Source organism: Ovis canadensis, chromosome 1, assembly GCF_042477335.2.
Source record: "Ovis canadensis isolate MfBH-ARS-UI-01 breed Bighorn chromosome 1, ARS-UI_OviCan_v2, whole genome shotgun sequence".
In the NCBI taxonomy this organism is placed as follows: domain Eukaryota; kingdom Metazoa; phylum Chordata; class Mammalia; order Artiodactyla; family Bovidae; genus Ovis; species Ovis canadensis.
Window position 1 is genome coordinate 101954975 of NC_091245.1, and position 24218 is coordinate 101979192.

Consider the following 24218-nt stretch of genomic DNA (forward strand, 5'->3'; position numbering starts at 1 on the left):
CCCTTGGACTGCAAGGAGATCCAACCAGTCCATTCTGAAGATCAGCCCTGGGATTTCTTTGGAAGGAATGATGCTAAAGCTGAAACTCCAGTACTTTGGCCACCTCATGTGAAGAGTTGACTCACTGGAAAAGACTTTGATGCTGGGAGGGATTGGGGGCAGGAGGAGAAGGTGACGACCCAGGATGAGATGGCTGGATGGCATCACTGACTCGATGGACGCGAGTTTGAGTGAACTCTGGGAGTTGGTGATGAACAGGGAGGCCTGGCTGCGATTCATGGGGTCGCAAAGAGTCGGACACGACTGAGCGACTGAACTGAACTGAACTGAACTGAACTGAACTGAAGCTGGTGTAAACAAGCTTCAAGGAGAAAGAAGGTAAATTCTCGAGGACATTTGGTGGAACTAGCTAACCAAGGTGTGAGAAGTATTCAGAGAGCATTTAAAAACCTTGAGGGAAAATCTTTAAGTGAAGTTTGTAAGGATACCAAGGGGAACAGATTGCTGAGTAGAAGCAGATCGCAAAGATAGGACTAAGTTTTGAGGGCTCAGACAGTAAAGCGTCTGGCTACAGTGCGGGGGACCCGGGTTCAATCCCTAGGTCGGGAAGATCCCCTGGAGAAGGAAATGGCAATCCACTCCAGTGTTCTTGCCTGGAAAATCCCATGGATGGAGGAGCCTGGTAGGCTTACAGTTCATGACTAAGCAACTTCACTTTCACTTTTTCACGAATCATCACAAGATACCAATGTTTTCTCCTTTCGAGTTTTCTCATACATTATCGTACTTGAGTCTCTCAACCCCAGTTTTCAGGCTAAGGCTAAGGGATGGATCTTTGACTCTGCAGGATACCAAGGAGTAAAGGGCGGAGCTAGAAACCATCTCACTGTTCTTCAACAAACTGTTCCAAGCGGATTCCTGCCCAAGCCTTTTAGGCAAAGAACCGGGAGAGAGCCCGGCGAGATTTCCTTAGCTGCAAGGCGTGGACTGGCCTCTAGGCGGCGCCGGCGATAGGGAAGCCTAGGGCTCCAGCCCTGTGGGATACTCCAGCCACGCGCCGGTAAGAAGCCAGACTTGTAAATCCGCAAAAGCAGCCACCGCCAGCTCAGGGCCTTAAGTGCCCTTAGCTAGAGGTAGTGGGAGGGGCAGATCTTGTTCGTCCCTCTCATTGGCCCCCGGGAGTAACGGACAGGTATCTACAGCCAGCCCCGGCCGGAGGAACCGCACTACACACGCTAGCTGATCTTCGGCGCGCGGGGTTGGAGTGCTGCAGCGGCATTCGCTAGGGGAGGCTACGCATGCGTGCAAAAAATCACCCTTCTCGGCGCCCCTCTGGCTTTGTGAAGGGTAACTGCTCCTTAGGGAACTGTTGGAGCAAACCCCTGACTCCTCCAGGACTGAAGCCTTTGCTTTTTTTTTTTTTTTCTTTTTGTAGCCTTCTCTTGCGACCAACGTTCTTCCAGCGAAATTCTCTTTTGACAAGATTTCCTGATGCGAAACTTCAATCACTTACACTGCAGCTTCATTTTATTTCTCCCCAAATACCCTCCTCCTGCCCTGTCGAACATTCTACGAAAAAGTGCATCTTACCTCGATCCAGAAACGGGCTTGGAGTACCCTCCCTAACCCCACCTAAATTCTACCCTGGGTCTCCTGGGCCCTGGTTCATCACGCACCATTTCTTCGCTTGCCTCCTTCAGGAAACTTTTCCTGATTAACCCCGGTGGGACTGCAGCCATCCCAATTACTCGGAAGAGAGTCAAGGCCAAGTTGAAGGTAGAAATTCTGGAGCAAAGGTGCTCAGAGTAGCCGACCGGTTCCCGTCCCGCCCGCCCGCTCCGCGAGTAAAGTCAGGCAGCGGCTCGGGGACACAGCTGTATTGGGAAGCGGAGAGGCTCCTACATAGTAGGAGGAGGCACGTCCCAGGAGGCCCGAGGACTCTGTACACAACGCGAGTGGCTCAGCCCCGGCCGTCCGCCGTGCGGCCCGCCCGGGGCCCAGTCTGTGGAGGCCCGGAGGGGCGAGTTAAGGCAGCTTGGCTGAGGGAGAGGGGGAGTGGGAGTGTGCCAGGTACCCCTGAAAAGCTGGCTCACTGAGGGGGCGAGCTTCTCGCCTCCCACTCCTCTCTCGAGGACAGGGGGAAAAGACAGTCGGCAGTCAATAAATAAACCCGAGGCGGGCAGGGACCCCGGGAGACTCTCAGAGTCCAGGAAGGCTGGAGGTGTGGAACAGGGAGGGAGGTCATCTGTCCTTGGAGACGCGTCCACGCTCACGGCCTCTGAGGGCATGGGCCTCGAGGGTCCCACTTGAGGCCTTGGAGCAACTCCCTTCAAAAGTTAAAATGGCTGCCGTTAGGGACGGCCGCCTGCGAGGAGGGCCCGACGAAGGGAGGCTTCAGGGGCCCCTGGGGCTTCTCGACGTCCACCCTCTTCAGGGCGCGGCCCCGGTGCCCCTCAGGCCGACCCAGGTACAGGAGGTGTCTCCCGGCACCCCCCGAGTACCTGGATGGGCCTCCCGAGGGGACTCGGGTGAGCAGCGCAGGGGGTGCACGGTGCGAGGAGAAGGGCAGCTTCCGGCTGCCACCCACCCCGAGCCGGGGAGCTGGGGCGGAGAGCGCAGGCCGGCCGGCGGGGGCCGGGCACTTGCCCTCCGGGGGCACGTCCAGCCTCCGAGGCGGGGCACAGTCCCGGGGCAGCAGGCTGGGGCCGGCAAAGAGGGTGGGGGCGGGCTCGGGCGGCAGCGGCCGCGAGGTGAAAGGGGCGGCGGCCGGCGGCTCGGCCTCCTTCCTGGGCGCCTGCGGGCCGTGCAGGTAGCGCAGGAGTTCCTCCAGGGTGGTGACTTCCACGGCCTGCCCGGGACAGCCAGGCGGCGGCGGCTTCACCAGCACGCGCGGCGCGGGGCCACCCGCCGCGTTCCCGCCTCGGGCGCGGATCCGGGCCTCCTTGGCGTTGTTCCCGTTCTGGTTCCACTCCCAGGGACCCCCGGCGTGGCGGAGGTGCTTGACCGGCAGCTCTGGCGTGGACTCCGGGGTAGGCAGGCAGGCCAGCTCTGGCGGGGGTACGCCCTCGGGAGGAGGCAGGAAGGTGGTGTAGAGCTGCGGCGTCTGGGCCCCCTCCCCGTCCTTGGACGGCGGCGGCGGCTCTGGGCCCGCCCCATGCAGCCGGGCCAAGCTGCGGAGGGAGAGAGGACGTGGGATCCCTGCAGACTCGATATCCTTGCTCCGCCGTCGGTGCGCTCGGCGACAGGCGCAGGAGACCAGGAGGCCAGAGACAGAGGCGCCCAGAGCGAAGGCCGCGGCCACACAGGCCAGGAGGAGTGGGATGGGGACTGAGCGTGAGGCTGAGGCTGGTGGGAGGTCTCGGCGCACTCCTGCCAACGGAGAGAGAGGAGAGATGGAGGCTCAGCGAAGGTAGCCCAGCGGGAAGACAAGTTCCAAAGTGTCCCTCTCTCCGACTGCTGCTCTGCTTTCACTCTGACACAGCCTTGACCCTCTATAGGAGTCTCCTCCCCTGACCCCTCAACACACACAGCCCACCCAACCACCGCTCACACACAAGCTAGAGCCTGGGCCTGGGGAGTCCCGTCCCAGCTCCGGCCCCTGTAGCCATGCCAACAGCAACTGCCAAACTACCCTGCTGAAGGAGGCGGGGCTGGGAGGGCCAGCTCTGGGGAGGAGAAGGGTGGGGAGGTTCCAAACAGGCATTATTAGTGAACACCAAACAATGATCAGTGAGTGGCTTAGAATTCTTCAAGAATCTGCAGCTCCACACTTCACTCCTGTCCCTCCCAACCAGCCCCCTTACCCTGAGTGTGAGCTCCAAGAGTGGAAGACTGGGGCCGGGGATGGGCATCACTGGGGGGGCTGGGGGTCTCAGGGGAAGGGCCAGGACTCAGAAGCACTGATGACAGAGACCAGGTCAGAGCCAGTGAGACTCCCGTTCTCCACCTCTGATACCCACAGCGGGTCCGCCACCCCCTTTGGAACCCAGAAGCCCAGAAATGCAGCCTTCATTTTCCTCTGGGAATGGGGAAGTGCTTACCATGCAAGGCAGTTTTTCATTTCTTTGTTCAAAAACTATTAGGCATCCTGTTATGTGCCAAGCACTGAGCTATATGCTAGATACTTAGAATGTTAACCCTTTCTGAGATTCTGTCAGAGTGTGCAGGGTGCTGGTCTGCTGCTGCCATGGGGCATGGACTTGGGTGAGTATGGGCTGACCATGGTGAAGTTGGGACAACAAAACTCACCATAAGTGGAATCCCCTGTACCAGACTGACTCCCAGTAGCTCCATCTATGAAACAGGGAGGGAAAGGGTGAAGGTGGGGGGAGGCTTCACGAGGAACTGATGGGCATGACCGTGCCGCAGGAGAGAAGGACAAAAGCCCACACCTGGGAGGGTGTCTATGGCCGTCAGAGCCATGCTCAACAATGGATACAGCTGCCTTTGCCCTTTTTACCTTGGCAGTCATCATGCTCCATTGATTCCTGGTTACCAGTTGGATCCACATCAGTCCTAGGAGGAAATGGAGGTGGCTCAGTGCAGGTACAACTATCGTCCCCTCCCCCACCCTAGCCCTCAGCCTCCTCTCTTAGTAGTGGGGAGCTTTCTCCTCAGGAGATCCAGGAGCCCCTCACTTACCCACCAGGTGCCCTGATATCCACGCAGCCTCTGGAGCTGTCCCATCCACAGTATGGGTCCTGAGAAGCCAGACAGCTCCTAGGGAAAACTGAGTCATATGAGGCTGGGACCCTCCACTCTAATCACAGTCCATTCCCCTGCCTCTTTCACTCTCACCCTGGCCTGCAGGAGGCTCCTAGCCTAATATTCCCATCCTATCCACACCAATCCTTAGTCCCGTCCCTGGTGACTGCCCACTTGCAGGATGCTTGTGGACATCCCACCACACACAAACATCCCCCGCATTTCCCTGCCACCCTCAATGCCTTTGTGCCTGCAGGCCCAGGGAGCCTGGCCTCAAGTCCCTCTCACCTCCGACAGGCCCCATGCCGGGCACACCGACTAAGAGGGAGGTAGATGATGCAGCCAGAAAAAGCCACAAAGAGCCTGTGACCTTCGGTGTCCAGCTCCAGCCCTATGACCCGCCGTGCTGTTTGAGCTGCCCGCTTCCCACTGCACCTAAGGTGAGGCCAGAGGGAGTCAGAGGTGGAGCAGGTGAGGCTCCTTTTTCCCTGGGTGAGGTAAAGAAAAGAAGGTGGGGAGGCATACAAGCAACTGAATACGACTCATGGGGCTACCCTGCAGTGCCACACAATGTCGTCTTCTCTCCAAGTCCCTCTCTCTTCCCCACAACTTCCAATATCGGAGTCCCCACCCCATCCCCATATCCCCATCTCCCACCTCACATTCCATCCCTGCTCTGCAGGGGGCCTGCTGGACAAAGGGCTCACCGGGAGGGGCTGTAGGCATTGATCTCTTCCAACAGAATGGGCTCAGAGCCCCCAGATTGCCCCCCTGGGGGTAGCACCTTCAGCACTGTCCCATCATTGGAGCCAAGGAACAGGACTGTGGTGTTACTGTAGGGACCAGCCATGCCATCCACAGCCACCTGGGTCAGTAGGGCCCTGGAGGAATAGGCCTCAGGTCAGGACAGCCTGACCAGTGGAAGCTTGAATGTTTCAAGGACCTAGATACCCCTTCTCTGCCCTTCCTCCAGCCCAGGGTTTCCTTCTTAGTTCTGTCCCTCCCACTTTCATGGGTTCTTCCTCCTACTAATATGATTTACCTTGTGGGGTCAGAAAAAGAGAGTGGGTGAGGGGCGGATGGCAGTGGTCAGGATTTTTTAGCCCGATACCTGCTGGTGAGGGTGAGCAGAGGCTGATGGGTGGCAGGTGGCACAGCAGGGTCCAGGAGTGGGTGAGCCTTGATGAAGGTCAGGACATCATCCGGGAGGTCTCGAGAAGAGGGGAACAGTGCAGCTACACCTACTCCTGCACAGGATCCGGGCCTGGAGGACACATAGGAAGAGGCGGCCTTAGGACAGGGAGCTGGTGGTCACAGAGCCTAACTAAGCCCCAGCAGCCTGCCCTAGGGCCGGGAGTCCCCTTGTTCTGTCTGCGCACAGACATTCACACTACTGCTTCCATTCCCAGCTGCCAATCCATGACAGCCTCCTCCCCAGGCCTTGGACACCTTGCCGTCTCCTCATAACCTATTTGGGGAGCAGACACTGCTTGCTTCTACCTCCACCAAAGCCCCCCATCCTGGGTACCTGGGGGAGGGGACCCTGTCCTCAGACACAGGGGTCCAGGCCCCATCCAGACTTCTCTGCTCCTTGAACTTGCCCTCAAACCCACGCTCGATATCATCCAGGTAGAAGGCGCAGACCGCAGAGCCAGGAATGCTGAGGGAGCCAGAGAACGATGTGGACTAGGTGTCAGAAGGGACAGCATAGCACCTCCCAGGTAAGACTTGGCCGCCCTCCTTCATGTACCATCTTAGGGGAGAGCCTGAGAGAGCAGGGCAGCTCCTGGGGGCCATGCAAGGAAAGCACAAGGAAAATGGAGCTTCCCCTCACCGCCCTCATCAGTAGGCTCTGTGGAATGATCTTTGTTGCTGGGGGGCATGGAGGGAAGGGGACAGACTGGGCTACATTGACTAGTCTAGTACCAACCTATTGGTCTGGGTGGTGAAGACCCCAAAGAGAGCAGAGCGACCATACAAGTTCACAGGCCCTGTCAAGGCCTGTAAGACGTCAAAATAGAAGGTCGAGTCTCCAGGGACAGAGCAGTTGAGCCGCAGCTTCAGGAAGGATGTCCAGTGGCGGTCCAAGGCTCTAGGTGAGCCACCCATGTCGCGCTTACACACACGGGCCACACGGGAGAACTGCACCTGCCGGGGGAGAACCAGGGAGGAAGATCAGTGAGCGAGCCCCCACGTCAGCAGGGTGAGAGCGGTTTGGTGGGGTTAGAGTACCAAGAGACCAATGTCAGGGGCACAGCTAAGGAAGGATGTGGTGTGGTTGGTCAGTCCGGGTCAAGGTGAAGGACAGCAGGACGAGGGGACAGAGGCCTGAGGGCAGCTCCGCGTGAGGCTCAGAGCCCAGCCAGGAGCTCTTCCCCGAATGTCCAGCAGAAGCCTCTAGCTACCACCCCCGCTGCCCACCTCCTTACCCTCCCCAGCCGGGCATCCTCCACAGAGACTTCTCGGAAGAAGAAGTAGACATGCTCTCCGTGCTCCAAAGCGTGGACAAAGTGTGGCTCTGAGTGGGGAGTGACAGGAACGGTATGGAAGAGTATCTGTACCTGTCTAGAATCTCCTGATCCCATGCTGCCTTTCCCCTTAGCACACCTGCACACAATTACCACCACCTGCCTGCCGCAGCCCTCCCCCTGCACCCCCTCCCCAAGAGCAGCCTCCCTCCCCCAGGCCCACCCTGACCTCGGAGCCACTTGGAGTCGTACTTGGCGGAGCGGAGCGGGGGCTGAGGCCCAAGGCTTCGGTAAACCACAGCATCACTGGCCTGGAAGTCTGCAGCTGTGGCTGAATACAGGCTGCCCTCTGGAGGGGTGGGTAGGGTGGCATCAGGGGGGCTCAGGGATCTGTATCTTGGCTCTTCTTGGGCCTCCAACACCCCTACCTTGGCCTGACCCTGGCCCCTACCTCACCCCTGATTCAGGAACATGCAGGAAAGACCAAACTGGGAAATGGGCTAACATGGCAGCCACATGCCTGCTTCTCACATGCCCAGGTGCACACCTGCAAACACGGCCACGTTGGACTGGGTGGCATCAAAGGGGCATCGAGCCTGCCCACTCAGCTCCTCACCCTCCTGCTGCAGCGAAGTTACCTGGAAGCAGAAGGAACAGGTTCTTGGAACCCTTGGGGTGTTGCAAGTCTGGCTCCATAGCCCACTGCCTCACGTCCCCTTGCCTCCTTGCCCCACCTCTTCCGGACCCTCCACCCAGGGCACTCCCAGCCCCCACCCCCTGCTTGTCCGTCCCCACCAAACTGATTGCCCAGCTTGAGTTCTCCTCCTACTCCCATCCTGATGCCCCACCCTCTGTACCCCACGCCTTTGTACCCCATAGCTGCGGCACACGGGGCTGAATGAGTTCGTTCCACAGGCAAGGAGCGTCTGGGAGTCCCAGGGCACGAGAACGCGAATGTAGTTGTAGCACTCGTCCTAGAGAATCCAGAATTCTATGTCAGCCACAGGGCTCCCTGGGACTGGGACGGGGGTCATGGAAGTAGGGTTATCCTCCTTGAGCCAGTTAGAGCAATAGGGGGTAAAGTTTCAAAAATAAGCTATTTACTACTAGTCCTGGGGTCTTGGGCAAGTTCTTTGGCCTCTCAGAGCCTCGCTCTTCTTTTGCGTGAGATGTGTAAAGGAAGCTAAAAATCATCAATTCCCTTTCCTGTATATTTTCCTCTGTGACTTGAGATAAGAGAAGTAGCGGAGATTTGGGGAGGTGGAGGGTCAGTTGGACAGAGCCTGCAGGCTGGGTCATCTCCTATCCTCATGATTTTCATCCCACTCCTCACCGTCAGCTTGCCCCGCACGGCACAGTTCTCCATGTCTTGGCTCCTCCATGTTAGATACTGGAGGGAAAAGTAGAAGAGGGAAAATCATGGCACAACCTACGCACATTACGGTTCCCTTTTGGAGTCTTCTTCCCACCCCCCTGGGTCCCCGTTAGACCTTTCCAGCTTCATCTCCATGCCTCAACCTCCTCCCACACAGCCCCTCACCTTGTTGGGCACGAGCCCCTCCCCTTCTTCTTGGGCTTGAAGATCAAAGGAGAAAACGTGATCCCTGAAGGGATAAGCAAGGAGGGATCAGAGCCAAGCCATGGCTCCCCACTTGAACTCCCATGTCCCCACCTAGTCCGTGTTCAGCTGCTCGGGGACAAACAGTGTAGACCTCCTGCCCTGTCTTCTCCCCCTGACTCCACACCTCGGCTGCTATGTTCTGGGTCCTAACATGTCCAAACCCCAGGGCTTGTACACCTGCACGTGCCCTCTGCAAGATGGGGCAGTGGCCATGCAGGTCCCATGCCTGCCTGGGAACAGGCCTGGCAGCCCCACAGTGGTGCCACAGCCAGTTTACCTGGCAGCCACTAGCAAGGTCCGGTTCAGGGTCAGGAATCTCTGAAAGTCCAGCCCAAGTTCTGCAACCACAGCATCATCCTCCAGGCCCCGGAACCAGGATAATGGAGAAATACCTAGAAGGCGCAGAGAGGCCGGCGCTGACGCCCTCAGGACACAACACTCCCTCAGCATCCTCCCCAACCAGAGGAGACCCAGCCCTGGGCATGTTAATAAAGGTATTAAGAAGGCTACTAATAAATACAGTATCAGCTAACTCTGAGCACTTCACCTCTGCCAAGCACTGTGTTAGCACTTGAGCGGCATTCTCATTTCAGACAGCAACCCTATGAAGTCGGTTGGTGCCATCTTACAGATGAGGAACCTGAGGCTTAAAGCCAATAAAAAATTTGCAGAGCTCATTTAGCTTGGGAGTGGCAGGCACCCCAATTCAGATCCAGGCCTGTCTGAGTTCAGAACTGAGCCCAACCCAATTCTTAGATCTGCCTTAGGGCTAGCGATTCCCTTTCATTCCACATTGTACGCTGTCCCATGTAGACCATTTCCTCACCCCATCTCTCCCAGCCCTCTTTTTGCACCCTCCCCTCAAGGCTCTTCACAGACCACCTCAATCCTCCAAGCTTTCTGCCTCCTCTGACCAACTCCAGCATCCACCTGGCCTGATCATGGAAACCACAGTCATCAGTGTTCAGAGGGAGCCCAGAGTTCAGAGAGAGATGATTTAACATTTGTACCGTGATTAGAACTGTGTCTGGCACATGGAAGTGTTTGCTACTCTTATCTATCCCCCAACAGTTACTCTCAATAACCTAACTGCCATTCCTTCAACCTTAAAATTATTCTAAATTCTTCATATATAACAGGAAGCTGCAAATAGATCTATCTACAAGGTCTGTCACGGTGGGACGGTGGCCTTTCCCTCTCCAACTGGCCGAAATGGCTGGTGTGAAGCCTGCCAGTGTGACCCCAGGTAAGGACTGGACATGCCCGCTCCCTCCCCACAGCCTTCTCACTCAGCCTTTCCTCCTCTTTCCTGACTGGGCCTGGGACATTTGGTAGGTCCCACCGTGATGGTCCTAGATATGGTGGTGATAAAGTGGTGGAGAGGGAGGTAAGAGGTGTTGGGAACCTCTGAATTAGTCCTAAGCCTTCATTTTGTAGCTAATAATAATAGCAAACACATATACATCATTTACTTTGTGCCAGACAGTGTTCTTAGCACTTTACCTGTATTACCTCATTTAATCCCTAAATAACTCTATGAGGTAAAATACTATTTTTTGGCCATGTCTCATGGCCCATGGGATCTTGGTTCCCAAACCAGGAACTGAACCTGTGGTCACTGTGGTGAAAGCACCAGATCACCAGGGAATTCCTGGTAGAATACAATCATTATCTTCATTTTGCCGATGAGGAGACTGAGGCAAAGAAGGTTAAATAACTGCTTATAAAGTGAGCAGCTTTAACAGCAATTTGAACCTGCCAAGGTTTGGTCTGACCAAGAATCCGTGTTCTTTATCACTGAACAATGCCACCTGGAAGTGAAGAAAGGTGGCCCGCAGATGAGAAGTGACTGGCCTCCGTGCCCCTCCACCTATCTGCTCCCCTTTCCTGTCAACTCTTAGCTTCCTTGAGACTGACAGCCCTCCTGCAGCTTGCCACCCACACAAAAGGTCTCAGTGTCTAATTGCCAAGACTGAGTGCTGAGCTCACCTAGAGGGTCAGGGTGCCAAGCACTCACCGTGCAGGTCAGAGGTCAGCAGAGGGAGAGGGTCCTGGGGAAATGCAGCCTGGGTGTGGGGAATTGAGAGCAGCAAGAGTAGCAGCAGCAAGGGCATGAAGTGGGGGGCACGGGGCATTCTGTGTGGGGCAGCTCAGGCCCCAGGGGCTGCCCCCTCACCCATATGCTGGCCCTGAAAGAGAAGACAGAAGTGGGGGAAGGGGCCAAACGTCCTCCACCTTTGAAGCAGGAGGGCTCCTTCCCAGGTCTATCCCCAGAAGACCCAGCGGAGAAGGGTGAAAAATCCTATCTCTGGCACTGCCTCAGTGCCAGCCAGCTGTCACTGTCACTCAAGTCCCTTCCCTCTCCAACTGGCCCCAACTGGCTGGTGTGAAGCCTACCAGTGTGACCCCAGGTAAGGACAGGATACGCCCGCTCCCTCCCCCCAGCCTTCTCACTCAGCCTTTCCTCCTCTCTCCTGACTGGGCCTGGGACATTCGGTAGATGACACCTCCTGGCCCCCTCTTGCTAACCTCGTCTCAGCTATAATTAGACACTGAAGCCTTAAAATTATAAATAGTGATTCCTTGGCACCAGGGGAAGGAAGAGGATATCATGTCTGCCTCCCTTCCCTCACAGACCCCCATGGCACCCTGGGAGCAACTTAGGCACTGTGCCTCGGTAGAGGCAGCTGTGAGGCAGCCATCATGCTGTTTAGGGCTGAGGAAGAACAGAGTTGGGGAGGCAGCCCAGGGGTCTTTGCCCTGGTCTAAGCTCCTGCTTCTAGGGCCCTTTCCATCGCTAGGAAGAAGCTGGGTAGGGAGGGGAATGGAGGAGGGGGGCTGTCTTAGCCAAAAATGAATCTGCATCAAAGCCAGATCAGAGGCTAAATTTAGCTCTGGCTACAGCTGTCTGCCCGACCACTGTGCCCCCTCCCAGCCTCCCTAGCCCCCTGTTCCCTCCCGGACTCCTAAGAAACCTTGCATGTGCTCAATCTGGAGAAGAGCGGACCCACCCTCTGTGAGGAGCCAGTCATAGAAGGGGCTACACTGGTGAGGAGATATGACTGAATATGTCCCTCTCTCCCTTCCTTCCCTCTTTGGGCTGTCTTGGAATGAAAATGTAAATAATTCAATGACAGGCAGGCGATTGTAGCCCAAAGTCCAGGAAAAGATAGATATGGTGGAAGGGACTGTAAGACAGCCCTCCTTCCCACCCATCAGCCTCCATCGGCCTTCCCCAGCCAAGCTGACCCTGGCTGGAACCCACAGTGGGAGATGGACACCAGCTTCCTGCCTTCCCCTGATATTGAAGTGAGGGGCTGAGTAAGCCCAGGAAATCAGGTCAGCAAGGGTGAGACTCCCTCCTTTCCATGAACAGACAGTTATCCTTCACTAATCCTCAGTTGCCTGTCCCGCCATGTCCCCCGAAGAAGAGACCCTGAGCTTCCAGGCCTCCCCCATTCCGTCTCCCCCACAACTCCACTTTTGGAGCCAGAACCCAAGTGTACGCCACCCCCAATCCAGCGTCACTGATGGGGAGGCTGACGTCAGATGGGATCCCAAGAGAGCTGGAGGAGGGGAAGGGGTAGGAGCACCTAATGATGGCCCCCTCCTCAGGGGCAGAGCAGTCAGCTAGCTAACGACCCTCTGGTGCTGAAAGGCCAAGCCTCCCTCTGCCACTCCCCACCCCCACAATGGTTCCCCCCAGGGGAAGAGAAAGGGACACAGCTCGTCTCCTATCCTCCCCCTCTGCCCCCCCCCACCAAGTTGCCCTGGGCAACTAGTATCTTCACCCAGGAAACAACTTCAGTCTCAGGCAAGTGGGGAGAATGATCTGACCCTCTTCTGTTCCCAGGCCATGCCTACTTCCATCCACTGCCCTCAGGCGCTATTGCCCTTTCCTTACCTGGGTGGTGACTCCTGTGGGGGTTTGAGGGGGATAGGAGACCTCTGACCTGATGGAAGAAGGGACAGAAGGAGGTAAGAGATGGAGTTATACCTCCTTACCACATCCCTTAAAAGTAAATGTGAACATCAGGAGAAGTCTAATGAGGCTAGGGTAGGGGAGATGCTGCCCTGGAACTGGGGGACACATTGACATTGAGCTTGATTACAAAAGTGCTGGCCATTCATGCCTAGAGCTGTGAGGGCAAGGGCAGGTGCTGGGGCTAGACCCTACCCAGAAAATCCTGGAACTTCAGCACCAGTCTTGGGAAAAGGGGTAATTGGGAGAGTTTGGAGGGCATGCTGACCACTCCCATAGGAAAACCTTCAGAACCCAGCAGCCGTCTTAGCAAAAGCACCCTAGCTAGGGACAATGGAGGCTAATTTGCATATCATTTGCATGTTCTTCATCCCTAAGCAAAATGCTCTAAAACCAAGCCCCTTCCTTCCCTCAGAGCAGGCCCTGCCTCCCTCCCACCCAATCTCTCTCCACCCTACCCCCTACTTTAGACTGGATTAGTCCAGCCTCTGAAAACACTTGGTTGGCCATTGCATTGGCCCCCAGACTTAACTATGCTGTCTGTAAGAGGGCTTCCCATAGATGATTTTAGTGAGCAGCATCTGAGTTGCCCCCATGCAACCCCTGGCTTGGGGAAAGGCTTACCCTGCCAGGACCAGTCCCAGCTGCTTCACACCCCCCCATTTGGAGCAAATGGGGGAGGCCTGGCCAGCTCTTTCTCCCCCTCCTAGGTTCTCCCCTTGCTGGGAAGAGGAAACAGCCCTTCTCTCTCCTCCTGGCCCTGCAGCCACCTCTGGGGAGTGGCCAGGGTCATAGCCAGATTCTAGCAGGGGGCTAGGGAAGGGAGGGAGAAGGGGAGACCCGGCTGGGGACAATAGCAGGAAGCCTTTGGGCTGGTCGCCTGCCCCAGTCCACGTTCCTCTAAGGATGGGGTGGGGGTGGGGGGCGCACCAAGGAGCCTCGGGGAACAGGCGCCTTTGCTTCTCCAAGACAGTTCCCCTCACCCTTAGCTATCAGCCCCAGGTTTGCTACCTACCCTCCCTCCCACCCAACCGCGAACGAGGATAATCCAGGTGTCTAGAGCCTCGCCTGAGGTGGGCCTGAGGCCAGGGCCTCGACGTGTCTCCCCCTCACTGGATCTGGGGCTCGGAGAGGGGCGGGTAGCAGAGTCTGGGCCGGGACCGGGTCCCAGAGCCACGTTAGCGGGAGGAGGGGCTGGAGGGGCCTGCAGGCGCAGATCGAACAGGGATGGGAGCGGGGGTTGGGAGCGGAGGCGGGTCTCCGAGGCCAGGGAAACGGCCAGAGGCTTGGAACCGAGGAGGTCGGGCCTGCGGCCAGCGTAGAGCCGGGTCCGCGGGCTGGAGATGCAATCGTCAGCCGGGCTTTCCGCCTTGGGAGACCAAGGTCTAACAAAGCCCCTGGGCAAGCGGTGTGAAGGAAGGTTATGGGCTCTAGGACTAATGTTCCTCGGGGCCCATTCCCGACTCTATGATCAAGTCAACCCCGCTGGGAGGTGCTCAGACTCCCGCTTGCACAATGACAGAGGTGCAGCCGGAGCACCAAAGTCTGGAGCGAAGCGTTCTCCTTCCCTTCCCTGCAGGGGAGACGCGAGGGTCCGGTTCCCCACGGGTCTTGAAGCCTTAATCTCTATGCTGGGAAGGCAAGAGATCAGGTTTTCCACCCTCTATATGATGCGCGCCTCAGATAATGCCTTTCGCGCTCCTCAATGCGAGGGATGCGACTCGGAGAAGCCAGGTCACAAGTGGCGCCCAGACCTTGCGCCCCACAGTGCCGTAGCGGGGCTGCCCTCTTCCTTCGGTTCACCCCAACTCCGCTGACCCTCTCCGTCATCCAAGCACGACAGAGCGCTGGCGCCCTGCCGGGTCCCTCTGGCACTTCGAAGCTTACCCCCAGCCTTCGGCGCCCCGATCCTCCCCGCCTCCCTGCAGCCCCAGCCCTACTCCGGGATACTTGCTCCGAGATCCGGGTCAGCGGGAGAGAGATCGCAGCGGTCGAGCAGCGGCCGCGCACCGCGCCGAGTTCTCAATCGGTTGGGGCCCCAATGAGATGTGGTGAATGTCCGAATTGGATGGAGCTTGGATCTGGGCTCCCAGGCGCTGTCAGGTCGCGCGAGTCCTGGGTCCCAGTCGCAAACCCCACTCCCGCCGCGGTTCCGCGGAGGAAAACAATGCGACCGCCCGGAGCTCTGGGCCGGGCCCCAGCCGCCCCGCCCGCCTCCCGACCGGACCCGCCTCCGGCCCGCCTCGGGGTCCCCATTACTAATCGGGCTCTCGGAGGCCGGTTAGACACCGCCTTCTCGACACCTCTCCACCAATAGTTCTCGGAGGAGGAGGGGCGTCGGGAGCACCGCCCACCGAGAGGGCCTGGCCGGGAGGCTGAGCAGGAGACCATAGCCAGGCGCGAGAGCCGCGGACAGTCGCTGAGACCCGGTCAGAGGAGGGGTCACACGCTTTAACATGGAGAGGCCCTGGGAAGAAATCTCACAAGAGAGGAAGGAACAGCAGCTGGGAGGAGAGACAGACAGGAAACCCGAGGACCTCGGCTGGGCTGGGCTGTCAGAGCCGGCGTGACCCACCCTCTCTTTTCTCTCTCCAATGCCTTTGACTACCCTGCTCCTGGGTACACCTCTCCCTTACTCTGCCCCCAGACCTCTGTTCCTCCTCTCCACTCTGCTTACATCAAATCGTCTGTTCTTCTCATGTGCCTCCTCTGGTTCATCCCGACTCGGGTGAGGGAGACCTAGCATGCATTTGAGGGCTTGAGGCCTGGAAAAGGAAAGGAAGATGTCGCCAGGAATTTGCCTTATCTTCATCATCTCCCCTCCTATCCCTACTATCAAAGCAAGACGTACTTAGGCCAGTAGGCCAGAAACGAAGGAGTCAGGAAGTCAGGGTGGCCAGCAGTTAGGCTGCTGGTTGATGGAAGAGGACAGGTGAGGAGGGCTGAAGCCAAAACAGAGATGTGGAGACTGGGACAAACTGATTCAGACTCACACAGAAAGAGGAGCAACATGGGACCTGAAAGAAAGGACAAGTAATCAGCTGCCCCAACCCCACGTATCCTTACTGCCCCACAGACAAGGATTAGTGATGTCCCATTTTTCCTCAGGAGGCCCTGGACATCCCTCCACACAGCAAAACTGCCTTTTCTCAATTCCCACCCTCTATAAAGACCCTTTGATTCCAGGAATGTCAGTGGGGAGGAAGAATGAGGCTACTTCAGACAGCTCTGCTTAGCTCCCACCTTGGTATTGCCTGCTAAGATTCTTCCCTGCGTGGGGTCTGGGACAAAAGACGTTCTCAAAATTCCCAGGATAGTGGGTGGCATGGGAGACATTGATATTATTGGATAGTTTATCTGAGTGGACACACACACACACACACATCCTGGTCTCTGGACTTTAGGAAAGGAGAGGCAGGGGTTTGCTACTCCTGGACAGTCTTTAATGGACTGAGATCAGGGTAGATAGCATCAGTGACTTGTGATATGAAGTAAAGTGAAAATCACTCAGTCATGTCAGACAAAAACATATACACACACAATCACAGAGACAGAGATGGAAGGTGAACCAATGAGATAAACAGAATCAGAAACAAAGGGACTCTCCTTACACAAGGTTAACTGCCAGGGGATTCTTGGGTCCAAGGGAATTCAGTGGTCAGTCAGGGCTGTTTTGGGAGAGAGACGCCTCAGAATAGAGAGTCACGTGGAGGTCAAAAGAAATGTCCCCAGTTCCTAGTACAGGGCTTCAGTATAATGTGCTCCCTGGAACTCCCCTGGAGGCCCAGTGGTTAAGACTCTGTGCTTCCACTTCAGGGAGCGTGGGATTGATCCCAGGTTGGAAAACTAAGATCCCAAAACATTAAAATATGTTCTCATTGAATAGAATAGTGAATGAGGATTAAAGTACAACTCATTTGAAGTTTTAGGGCCCAACTAAAATCTCAATTCAATCCAGTAAATATTGAGCACTTACTTCAAGTATAATCTCCTGTGAAATGTGGTCGGAGGGTTTAAGAAAACACCACCTATTTGAACTAAAACAAGACTTATATGTACTGAATGATTAAAAAGCAATACCAAATCCCCCCCCAAAAAAAGTCTCCCCCCCCCCACCACAAAGTTACATTGGACATAATTCCTAAATGGAAGAAAAGACAGTAAGTGCCCTTCAGGGTAACTGCAGGGAAAGATGTTGTATACATTTTATCATGGAGGCCAGGGAAAACCTGGGTGGGAGTTGGCTTGGAGCAAAAGAAAGGAGAAAATGTTTCAGTGATTGTAGCTTCACCAAAAGCTTTTACTTGGTGAGCAAGGAGCCTGAAGCCTGGATAGCAAAAGGACCCGTGTGACTTGATACATAAGGAATATACTAGCAGGGGAGAGGGGAAGAGAGGGAGAAACTATGGAAGGCCGGGAATTCCAAGGTGAGTAGGTTAAAATAATTTGATAGGAAAAGGACATTATTTCAAGTTCTTGAATAAAGGTATTACCAACAAAATACTTTATTTTAGCAAGATAAGGAGACCTTCTAGCAAGAAAACACGAAGGTTCAAGGACGAGGGGAGAGGCAGTCAGACAAGGATGGTAGCTTTGGGTATGTAAAGAAATGGGTGAATCTGAGAGCTATTTCAAAGGACAAACCCAGATGACTTTCTTCCTACTCCCCGGGGTCTTCTGGAAAAAATCACAGTCCCACAGACTAGAGCCTTTTATAAATTCAGCATCTCCAAGCTTGGAAAATTACCCTCTCCCAGCCCCTACAAATAGCTCTCTTAAATGCTTACTTCTTTCCTCAAGTTCCTTTCCTCAGAGCTTTCTTGCTCATCTTAGCAGAATCCATATCCCTCTTCAGAGAAAAACAGAGACAGTAAAGTGGGAGTCTCACCAACCTTTTGCCCTCTAGACACGCACGTAGCTGCCCCCTCACATCCATCTCATCCCAGCAGGTGGGGCATCAATACTGCCTGCCTAAGGTTCACCATTCTGCTTTACTGTAAGCTCCACACACACAGGGCCCGCCTATGTCTCTCTCACCTTTGTGTCCTTTGCATTTCCAACAAGGCTTTGCACATTGCAGCTATTAACTGTTATTACATTGGTTGAATGAATCTGATTCTGTATGTCCTCCTCAGGGGTTTTATGCCACATATGTTCAAAGACTTTCTTCTTTATTTCTAATCTCTCCTTTTCTACTGACATCTTCCCCTCTGCATATATACATGCTCAAATATCTCCCATGATGAAAAGAAAAAAAAACACCAGACTCTAAACTTTCCCTTGATCCTTGCCTGTATTTAGCCATCACTCAATTTCTCTCTTTCCTTCATAGCTAAATTTGTAGAGTCATCTATTCTTGCTGTATCCATTTCCCCGTTTGTCAATTATTTTCCTTTTGGCCCCCATAATGCCATTGAAATTGTTCTCATCCAGGTCACTGATGACCTCCTTGTCACATTCGATGAACAGTTTTCAGTCTTTTTTGGCCTCTTTATGGCATTTGGCCAAATTAATCTGTCCTTCCTTGAAATGCTTTCTTATGCCTCCTGAGTTCTTTCTTTCAACAAAGACTAGGGACTTAATAGATATATTTTTTAAGTGAATGAATGGCTTCATTTCTATTGATATGGTCTCTTTTTCTCAGCCTTTCTGACCTCTCCTTAAATATTAGTGTTCCCAAGGGTAATATCCTTAGTTACACACCTTGCTCTGCACACCATCATTGGTCAAGATAATACACACCAACAATTCTGATAACTATTTATGTGTGGCTCACCATAAACTCTATTGCTATTCAATCTCAGTCTTTCTCCTGAGCTCTAAACTCACTTCTATAATTGCTTACTGGCTACTTCCATTTGGATTTTTCAAAGGTACTTACCATTTAATCTAAAGAAGGAAGCTTGTCTTTTATCTTTGTATCCCCAGCACTTAAGTCATAATGCCTGGCACACAGTATATAGTAAGCAGACAAAGAAATAAATGCACCAAAGATGTGAGCTACCTCCAGCTATGTCAGGCCGAAGTCTTGCTTGCCTGCTTCAACTTTCTCTTTCCAAACTGTTATGTGAGTACTGATCCTAACCAGTATGACAAAAGTATGGTAAAACCTCAGCTGAGGAGAAAAATAGGAATGTTCCAGTTTGAGTATTTCTCCAGATAGTTACCAAATTAAGTGCAAAACATTTTCATTCTGTTTCAAATAGAGATTATTCAAAAAGATAGTATTAATTTCCTATGGATGATATAGGGAAAAGACTTTAACAAGGAGGCATTAGGGCTTCCCCCAGCGGCTCAGCATAAAGAATCTCCCTGCAGCACAGGAGCCACGGGAGACATGGGTTTGGTCCCTGGGTAGGGAAGACCCCTGGAGGAGAGCACGGCAGCCCACTCCAGTATTCTTGCCTGGAGAAGCCCATGGACAGAGGAGCCTGGCAGGCTACCGTCCATGGCGTCACAAAGAGACACAACTGAAGTGACTCAGCACACACACACACACACAAGGGTCATTAAGACTAACCTTGTAAATAAACTGTTTGATCTCTAAGGCAGAGTCTGTCACCCTTGAGTGGACACGACCTGCCTGCCTAGTTCACAGGATAAAGTAAGATAAAGTAAAGGTGAAATGTTTTATAAATCTCAAAATGTTTCACACATTTAAGGTATCATTTAACCAGATTTTTGCTTACTCGGAGGAAGTTCTGTGAACTTAACAGTCTAGGTAAGCAGTGAGGACCCCAAAGTCTAGAATGTATGTAGTTAATACTGCTGGCTCCTCTTCCTTCTAGCCCCAAATGCTGCAGTTTTCAGTGGCCAGCTTTTTTGTTTTCCTTCTCTTCTCTTGCTATCTGTGCCAATGCTCATTTTTATCAGTGGTTTTGCTTCTGAAAGATCCTCTTTTCCCTTCTATTTATTTGTGGCTGTGCAGGATCTGTGTTGCCGAGCAGCTTTCTCTAGCTGCGGTGAGTAGGGGCTACTCTTTGCTGCAGTGCGTGGGCCTATTGTGGTGGCTTCTGCTGCGGTGGAGCACAGGCTCTAGGGCACGTAGGCTCCAGTAGTTGCAGGTTCTAGGCTCTAGAGCACATGGGCTTAGTTGCTACACAGCAAGTGGGATCTTTTTGGACCAGGGATCAAACCCATGTCTCTGCCACTGGCAAGCAAAGTCTTCACCACTGAGCTACCAGCGAATCTCTTTCTTTTAATTTTCTACTAATTATATGCTGTGGGGTAGGGATGGGGATCTTTTTCTTGGGGTTCAAGCTATATTCAGAAAAGGCAGAGGAACCAGAGATCAAATTGCCAACATTTTATGGGTCATAGAAAATGCAAGAGAATTCCAGAAAAAATATCTACTTCTGCTTCATTGACTCTGCTAAAGCCTTAGAGTGTGTGCATCACACTAACTGTGGAAAATTCCTAATGGGAATACCAGACTACCTTATCTGCTTCCTGAGAAATCTGTATGTAGATCAAGAAGCAATAGTTAGAACCAGATGTAGAACAATAGACTGATTCAAAATTGGGAAAGGAGTACTTCAAGGCTGTATATTGTCACCCTGCTTATTCAACTTACATCCAGAGTACATCATGCGAAATGTCAGGCTGGCTGAAGCACAAGCTGGAATCAAGATTGCCAGGAGAAATATCAATAATCTCAGATATGCAGATGACACTACCTTTATGGCAGAAAGAGAAGAACTAAAGAGCCTCTTGATGAAGATGAAAAAGGAGAGTGAAAAAGCTGGCTTAAAACTCAATATTCAAAAGATGAAGATCATGGCATCTGGTTCCATCACTTCGTGGCAAATAGATGGGGAAACAGTGGAAACAGTGACAGACTTTTATTTTCTTGGGCTCCAAAGTCACTGCAGATGGTGACTGCAGCCATGAAATTAAAAGATGCTTGCTCCTTGGAGGAAAAGTTATGACCAACCTAGATAGCACATTAAAAAGCAGAGACATTACTTTGCCAACAAAGGTCTGTATAGTCAAAGCTATGGTTTTCCAGTAGTCATGTATGAATGTGAGAATTGGACCATAAAGAAAGCTTAGCACCAAAGAATTGATGCTTTTGAACTGTGGTGTTGGAGAAGACTCTTGACAGTCCCTTGGACTGCAAGGAGATCAAACCAGTCAGTCCTAAAGGAAATTAATCCTGAATGTTCATTGGAAGGACTGATGCTGAAGCTGAAGCTCCAATACTTTGGCCACCTGATGCAAAGAGCCAACTCATTAGAAAAGACCCTGATGCTGGGAAAGATTGAAGGCAGGAGGAGAAAGGATGACAGGATGAGATGGTTGGATGGCATCACTGACTCGGTTGAGTTTGAGCAAGCTCTGGGAGATGGTGAAAGACAGGGAAGCCTGGCATGCTGCAGTCCATGGGGTCACAAAGAGTCAGACACGACTGAGAGACAGAACAACAATATGCTGTGGGTTCAGAGAAGATTAGTAGAAATGGATATAGATCAAGAGAAAACAAAAAGTGAATGGAAGTCACTCAGTTGTGACCCACTCTTTGTGTTCCCATGGACTGGAATTCTCCAGGCCAGAATACTGGAGTGGGTAGCCTTTCCCTTCTCCAGGGATCTTCCCAACCCAGGGATCAAACCCAGGTCTCTTGCATTGCAGGCAGATTCTTTACCAGCTGAGCCACAAGAGAAGTCCAAGAGAAAACAAAAGACTTCTGCAGTAATGAAACAAATTAACATTATTGCATGTGACTGTTATGTTGCTACCATTTCCCCCTTATCTCCTGGTTATTGGATGTGTTTTGAATTTCTTATTTCAGCAAATAGTGCCAGACACTAAAGCAATAACCCCTACGCCTCATGGAGTTTACAACCTAGTTAGGGAGGCCGTTAATAAAATCACAGACTACAATGAAGAGTGATTGTCATGATAAGGAAGGTATGTAGTTTTATAGGACTAGGAACAGAGGAGTCGCAAGTAGTTTAGGGAGTCACGGTGGCTTCACAGACCTTTGGCTTCAGAAGCCTTTCCAGCTGAGACCTGAAGGAGGGCTAGGAATTAACCAGGCAGGGAAGAGGTATACATGGGGAAAGTTCCAGGTAGAGAGACAAAAATTTGGAGAGCGCAGGAAGAGGGAGAAGGAGAGGAGAGAGAAGCCAGCCGTGATGTGTTTTGCAGGAGCTGGGAGGATTACAACACAGACCAGACTATATGGAGAGGTAAACAGGTAAGGAATCAGTAAAATTCTGGCTTCAGAAGGTACTACATTTGCATCTTCTTGTATTTTCACTCCTTTTATTTTCCAATTATATATTTCTTTTATAAAAGGACTTCTACTTTTTCCTGTGATTTTGACAGTGCCACCTACCTACTATTGGCCCCCAAGTGTGTGATTAATGAATTAATAGAGCACACAGGAATAGAATGCTGCCACATTCATTATGAGGTTGAAGTCATTACCTCCTAACCTGGTGGGGTAGCTGTCAGAAAAGCATAGGCTTGGGAATCACACAAGCCCTCAGCCTGCCATTTATTAGTTCTCTAATTTGGGAACAGGTTATCTAACCTCTTCAAGTCTCAGTCTTTTTCATTGGTAAAAGGAATATAGTGACATTTAGTTCATAGAGGTATCAGAGGATGAAGTGAGGTATTTATATAACATCTAGCAGACTGCACCCAACTAATGCCAGCTCCTGTTCTCTCCTCTCCCTTCCCTGAACTCCCAGTCCATTCTTTCCCACCTGCCCCTGTGCCTTGCTCCATAAGCATTGCCTCTCCTTTGCATTTTCTAAGCCTCCCTCTCCACTGCTCCTTCCTCTCAACCTACAAATGTCCTCAAACTCCAAGCCAAAAATAGTCCTTCTCTCAATCCAGCTTCCCATCCCTTTAACCTACCTTTCCATTTCTCTTCATCCCTTTACCACCACATTCGCTCTGAAACCTGGGCTGAGAGAGGCAGGAGTGAGAAAGGAGCCACGGCCCAGTCATTGTCTCCAAGGAGAGAATCAGTGGTTTTGGAGTCACTGGTATGCTGATCACCTCCACTTCTAAACTTCAACATTTCACAACCAGACATCTTTCCCATTCTTCTTTTTCTGCCAGAACTTTTACTTTTCTTAAAAAGTCCTTTAAAAAAATATATATGTATATAAAACCTAATCAGAAAATAAGAGGAGTGAAAATACAAGAAGATGCAAATACAGTCAACATCTTCTAAATCCTGATCTCAGGTTCTTCTCATAGGTTCTCATCGTGTGCTTAAGAAAATTATACCGGTGATAACATCCTTTTAAGTGTCTCCTTTCCTCAGCTAAAACTTTGCTGAAGCCCCTAACTCAGTCCCACTGGGCTGATAAATTTCCTTCCCCTGATCAAAAACCTTTAATGTCTCCCTACTGTCTACAGCAAAAGTCTGAAGTCTTGAGCAGCTCCTTTAAACCCTTCTGTGATCTGGTCTTTTTCCTTCTTCACTTCTTTTTCAAACAACCTATGCTCTGGTCATCAGAATAAATCACCATTTCCTGAATATGCCTTGAATCTCTGCTCTGTGGCTTCTGCGTAACTCCATCGTCTGGGAAGCACTTCTGCCACACTCTGCCTGCTAGGTAGTGAAATCCATCCTTCCAAGTCTACCTCTTCAGCACTCCAATGAGAAAAAAAAAATCTAAATTTTTCTTTGCTCTCGGTTCAGTTCAGTCGCTCAGTCGTGTCTGACTCTTTGAGACCCCATGAATCGCAGCACGCCAGGCCTCCCTGTCCATCACCAACTCCCGGAGTTCACTCAGACTCATGTCCATCGAGTCCATGATGCCATCCAGCCATCTCATCCTCTGTCGTCCCCTTCTCCTCCTGCCCCCAATCCCTCCCAGCATCAGAGTCTTTTCCAATGAGTCAACTCTTCACATGAGGTGGCCAAAGTACTGGAGTTTCAGCTTTAGCATCATTCCTTCCAAAGAAATCCCAGGGTTGATCTCCTTCAGAATGGACTGGTTGGATCTTCTTGCAGTCCAAGGGACTCCCAAGAGTCTTCTCCAACACCACAGTTCAAAAGCATCAATTCTTCGGCGCTCAGCCTTCTTCACAGTCCAACTCTCACATCCATACATGACCACAGGAAAAACCATAGCCTTGACTAGACGGACCTTAGTCAGCAAAGTAATGTCTCTGCTTTTGAATATGCTGTCTAGGTTGGTCATAACTTTTCTTCCAAGGAGTAAGCGTCTTTTAATTTCATGGCTGCAGTCACCATCTGCAGTGATTTTGGAGCCCCCAAAAATAAAGTCTTTGCTCTCACAGTTTCTTAATTCCTTAAATTTCTATGAAAGCTAATGACATCATTTGGCTTGTATTACAGTTATATGTGCTTACATTTATCTCCCTGACTAGGGTGTTAAGATTCCTTTTTTTTTTTTCCTTCAGGCTGTAAGGTTCTTGATGGTAAGTAAATTTGCCTCATTTACGGACTGTGACT

General features: G+C 52.4%; 1 protein-coding gene across 7 annotated transcripts; it reads right to left on the bottom strand.

The window, feature by feature from the left end:
- Positions 1-1505: 1505 nt before the first annotated feature.
- Positions 1506-14983, bottom strand: SEMA6C (semaphorin 6C). Of its 7 annotated transcripts, XM_069541879.1 has the most exons (21): positions 14730-14962; positions 12698-12746; positions 10811-10982; positions 9071-9185; positions 8713-8776; positions 8506-8562; positions 8045-8146; positions 7720-7810; positions 7402-7521; positions 7134-7222; positions 6635-6852; positions 6233-6364; positions 5816-5968; positions 5412-5585; positions 4993-5139; positions 4642-4719; positions 4460-4515; positions 4249-4293; positions 3804-3899; positions 2502-3369; positions 1506-2327 (listed from the first exon to the last, which is right to left on the bottom strand). In XM_069541879.1, the coding sequence occupies exons 3-21, from the start codon at positions 10926-10928 to the stop codon at positions 2270-2272; spliced, it is 2781 nt and encodes a 926-aa protein (XP_069397980.1). In that variant the 5' UTR covers positions 10929-10982; positions 12698-12746; positions 14730-14962; the 3' UTR covers positions 1506-2269. The 7 variants fall into 7 exon arrangements, with proteins under 7 accessions (XP_069397980.1, XP_069397999.1, XP_069397953.1 ...); XM_069541898.1 differs by lacking the exon at positions 3804-3899 and having other exon boundaries at positions 14730-14983; XM_069541852.1 differs by having other exon boundaries at positions 2239-3369.
- Between the last annotated feature and the right edge of the window lie 9235 nt (positions 14984-24218).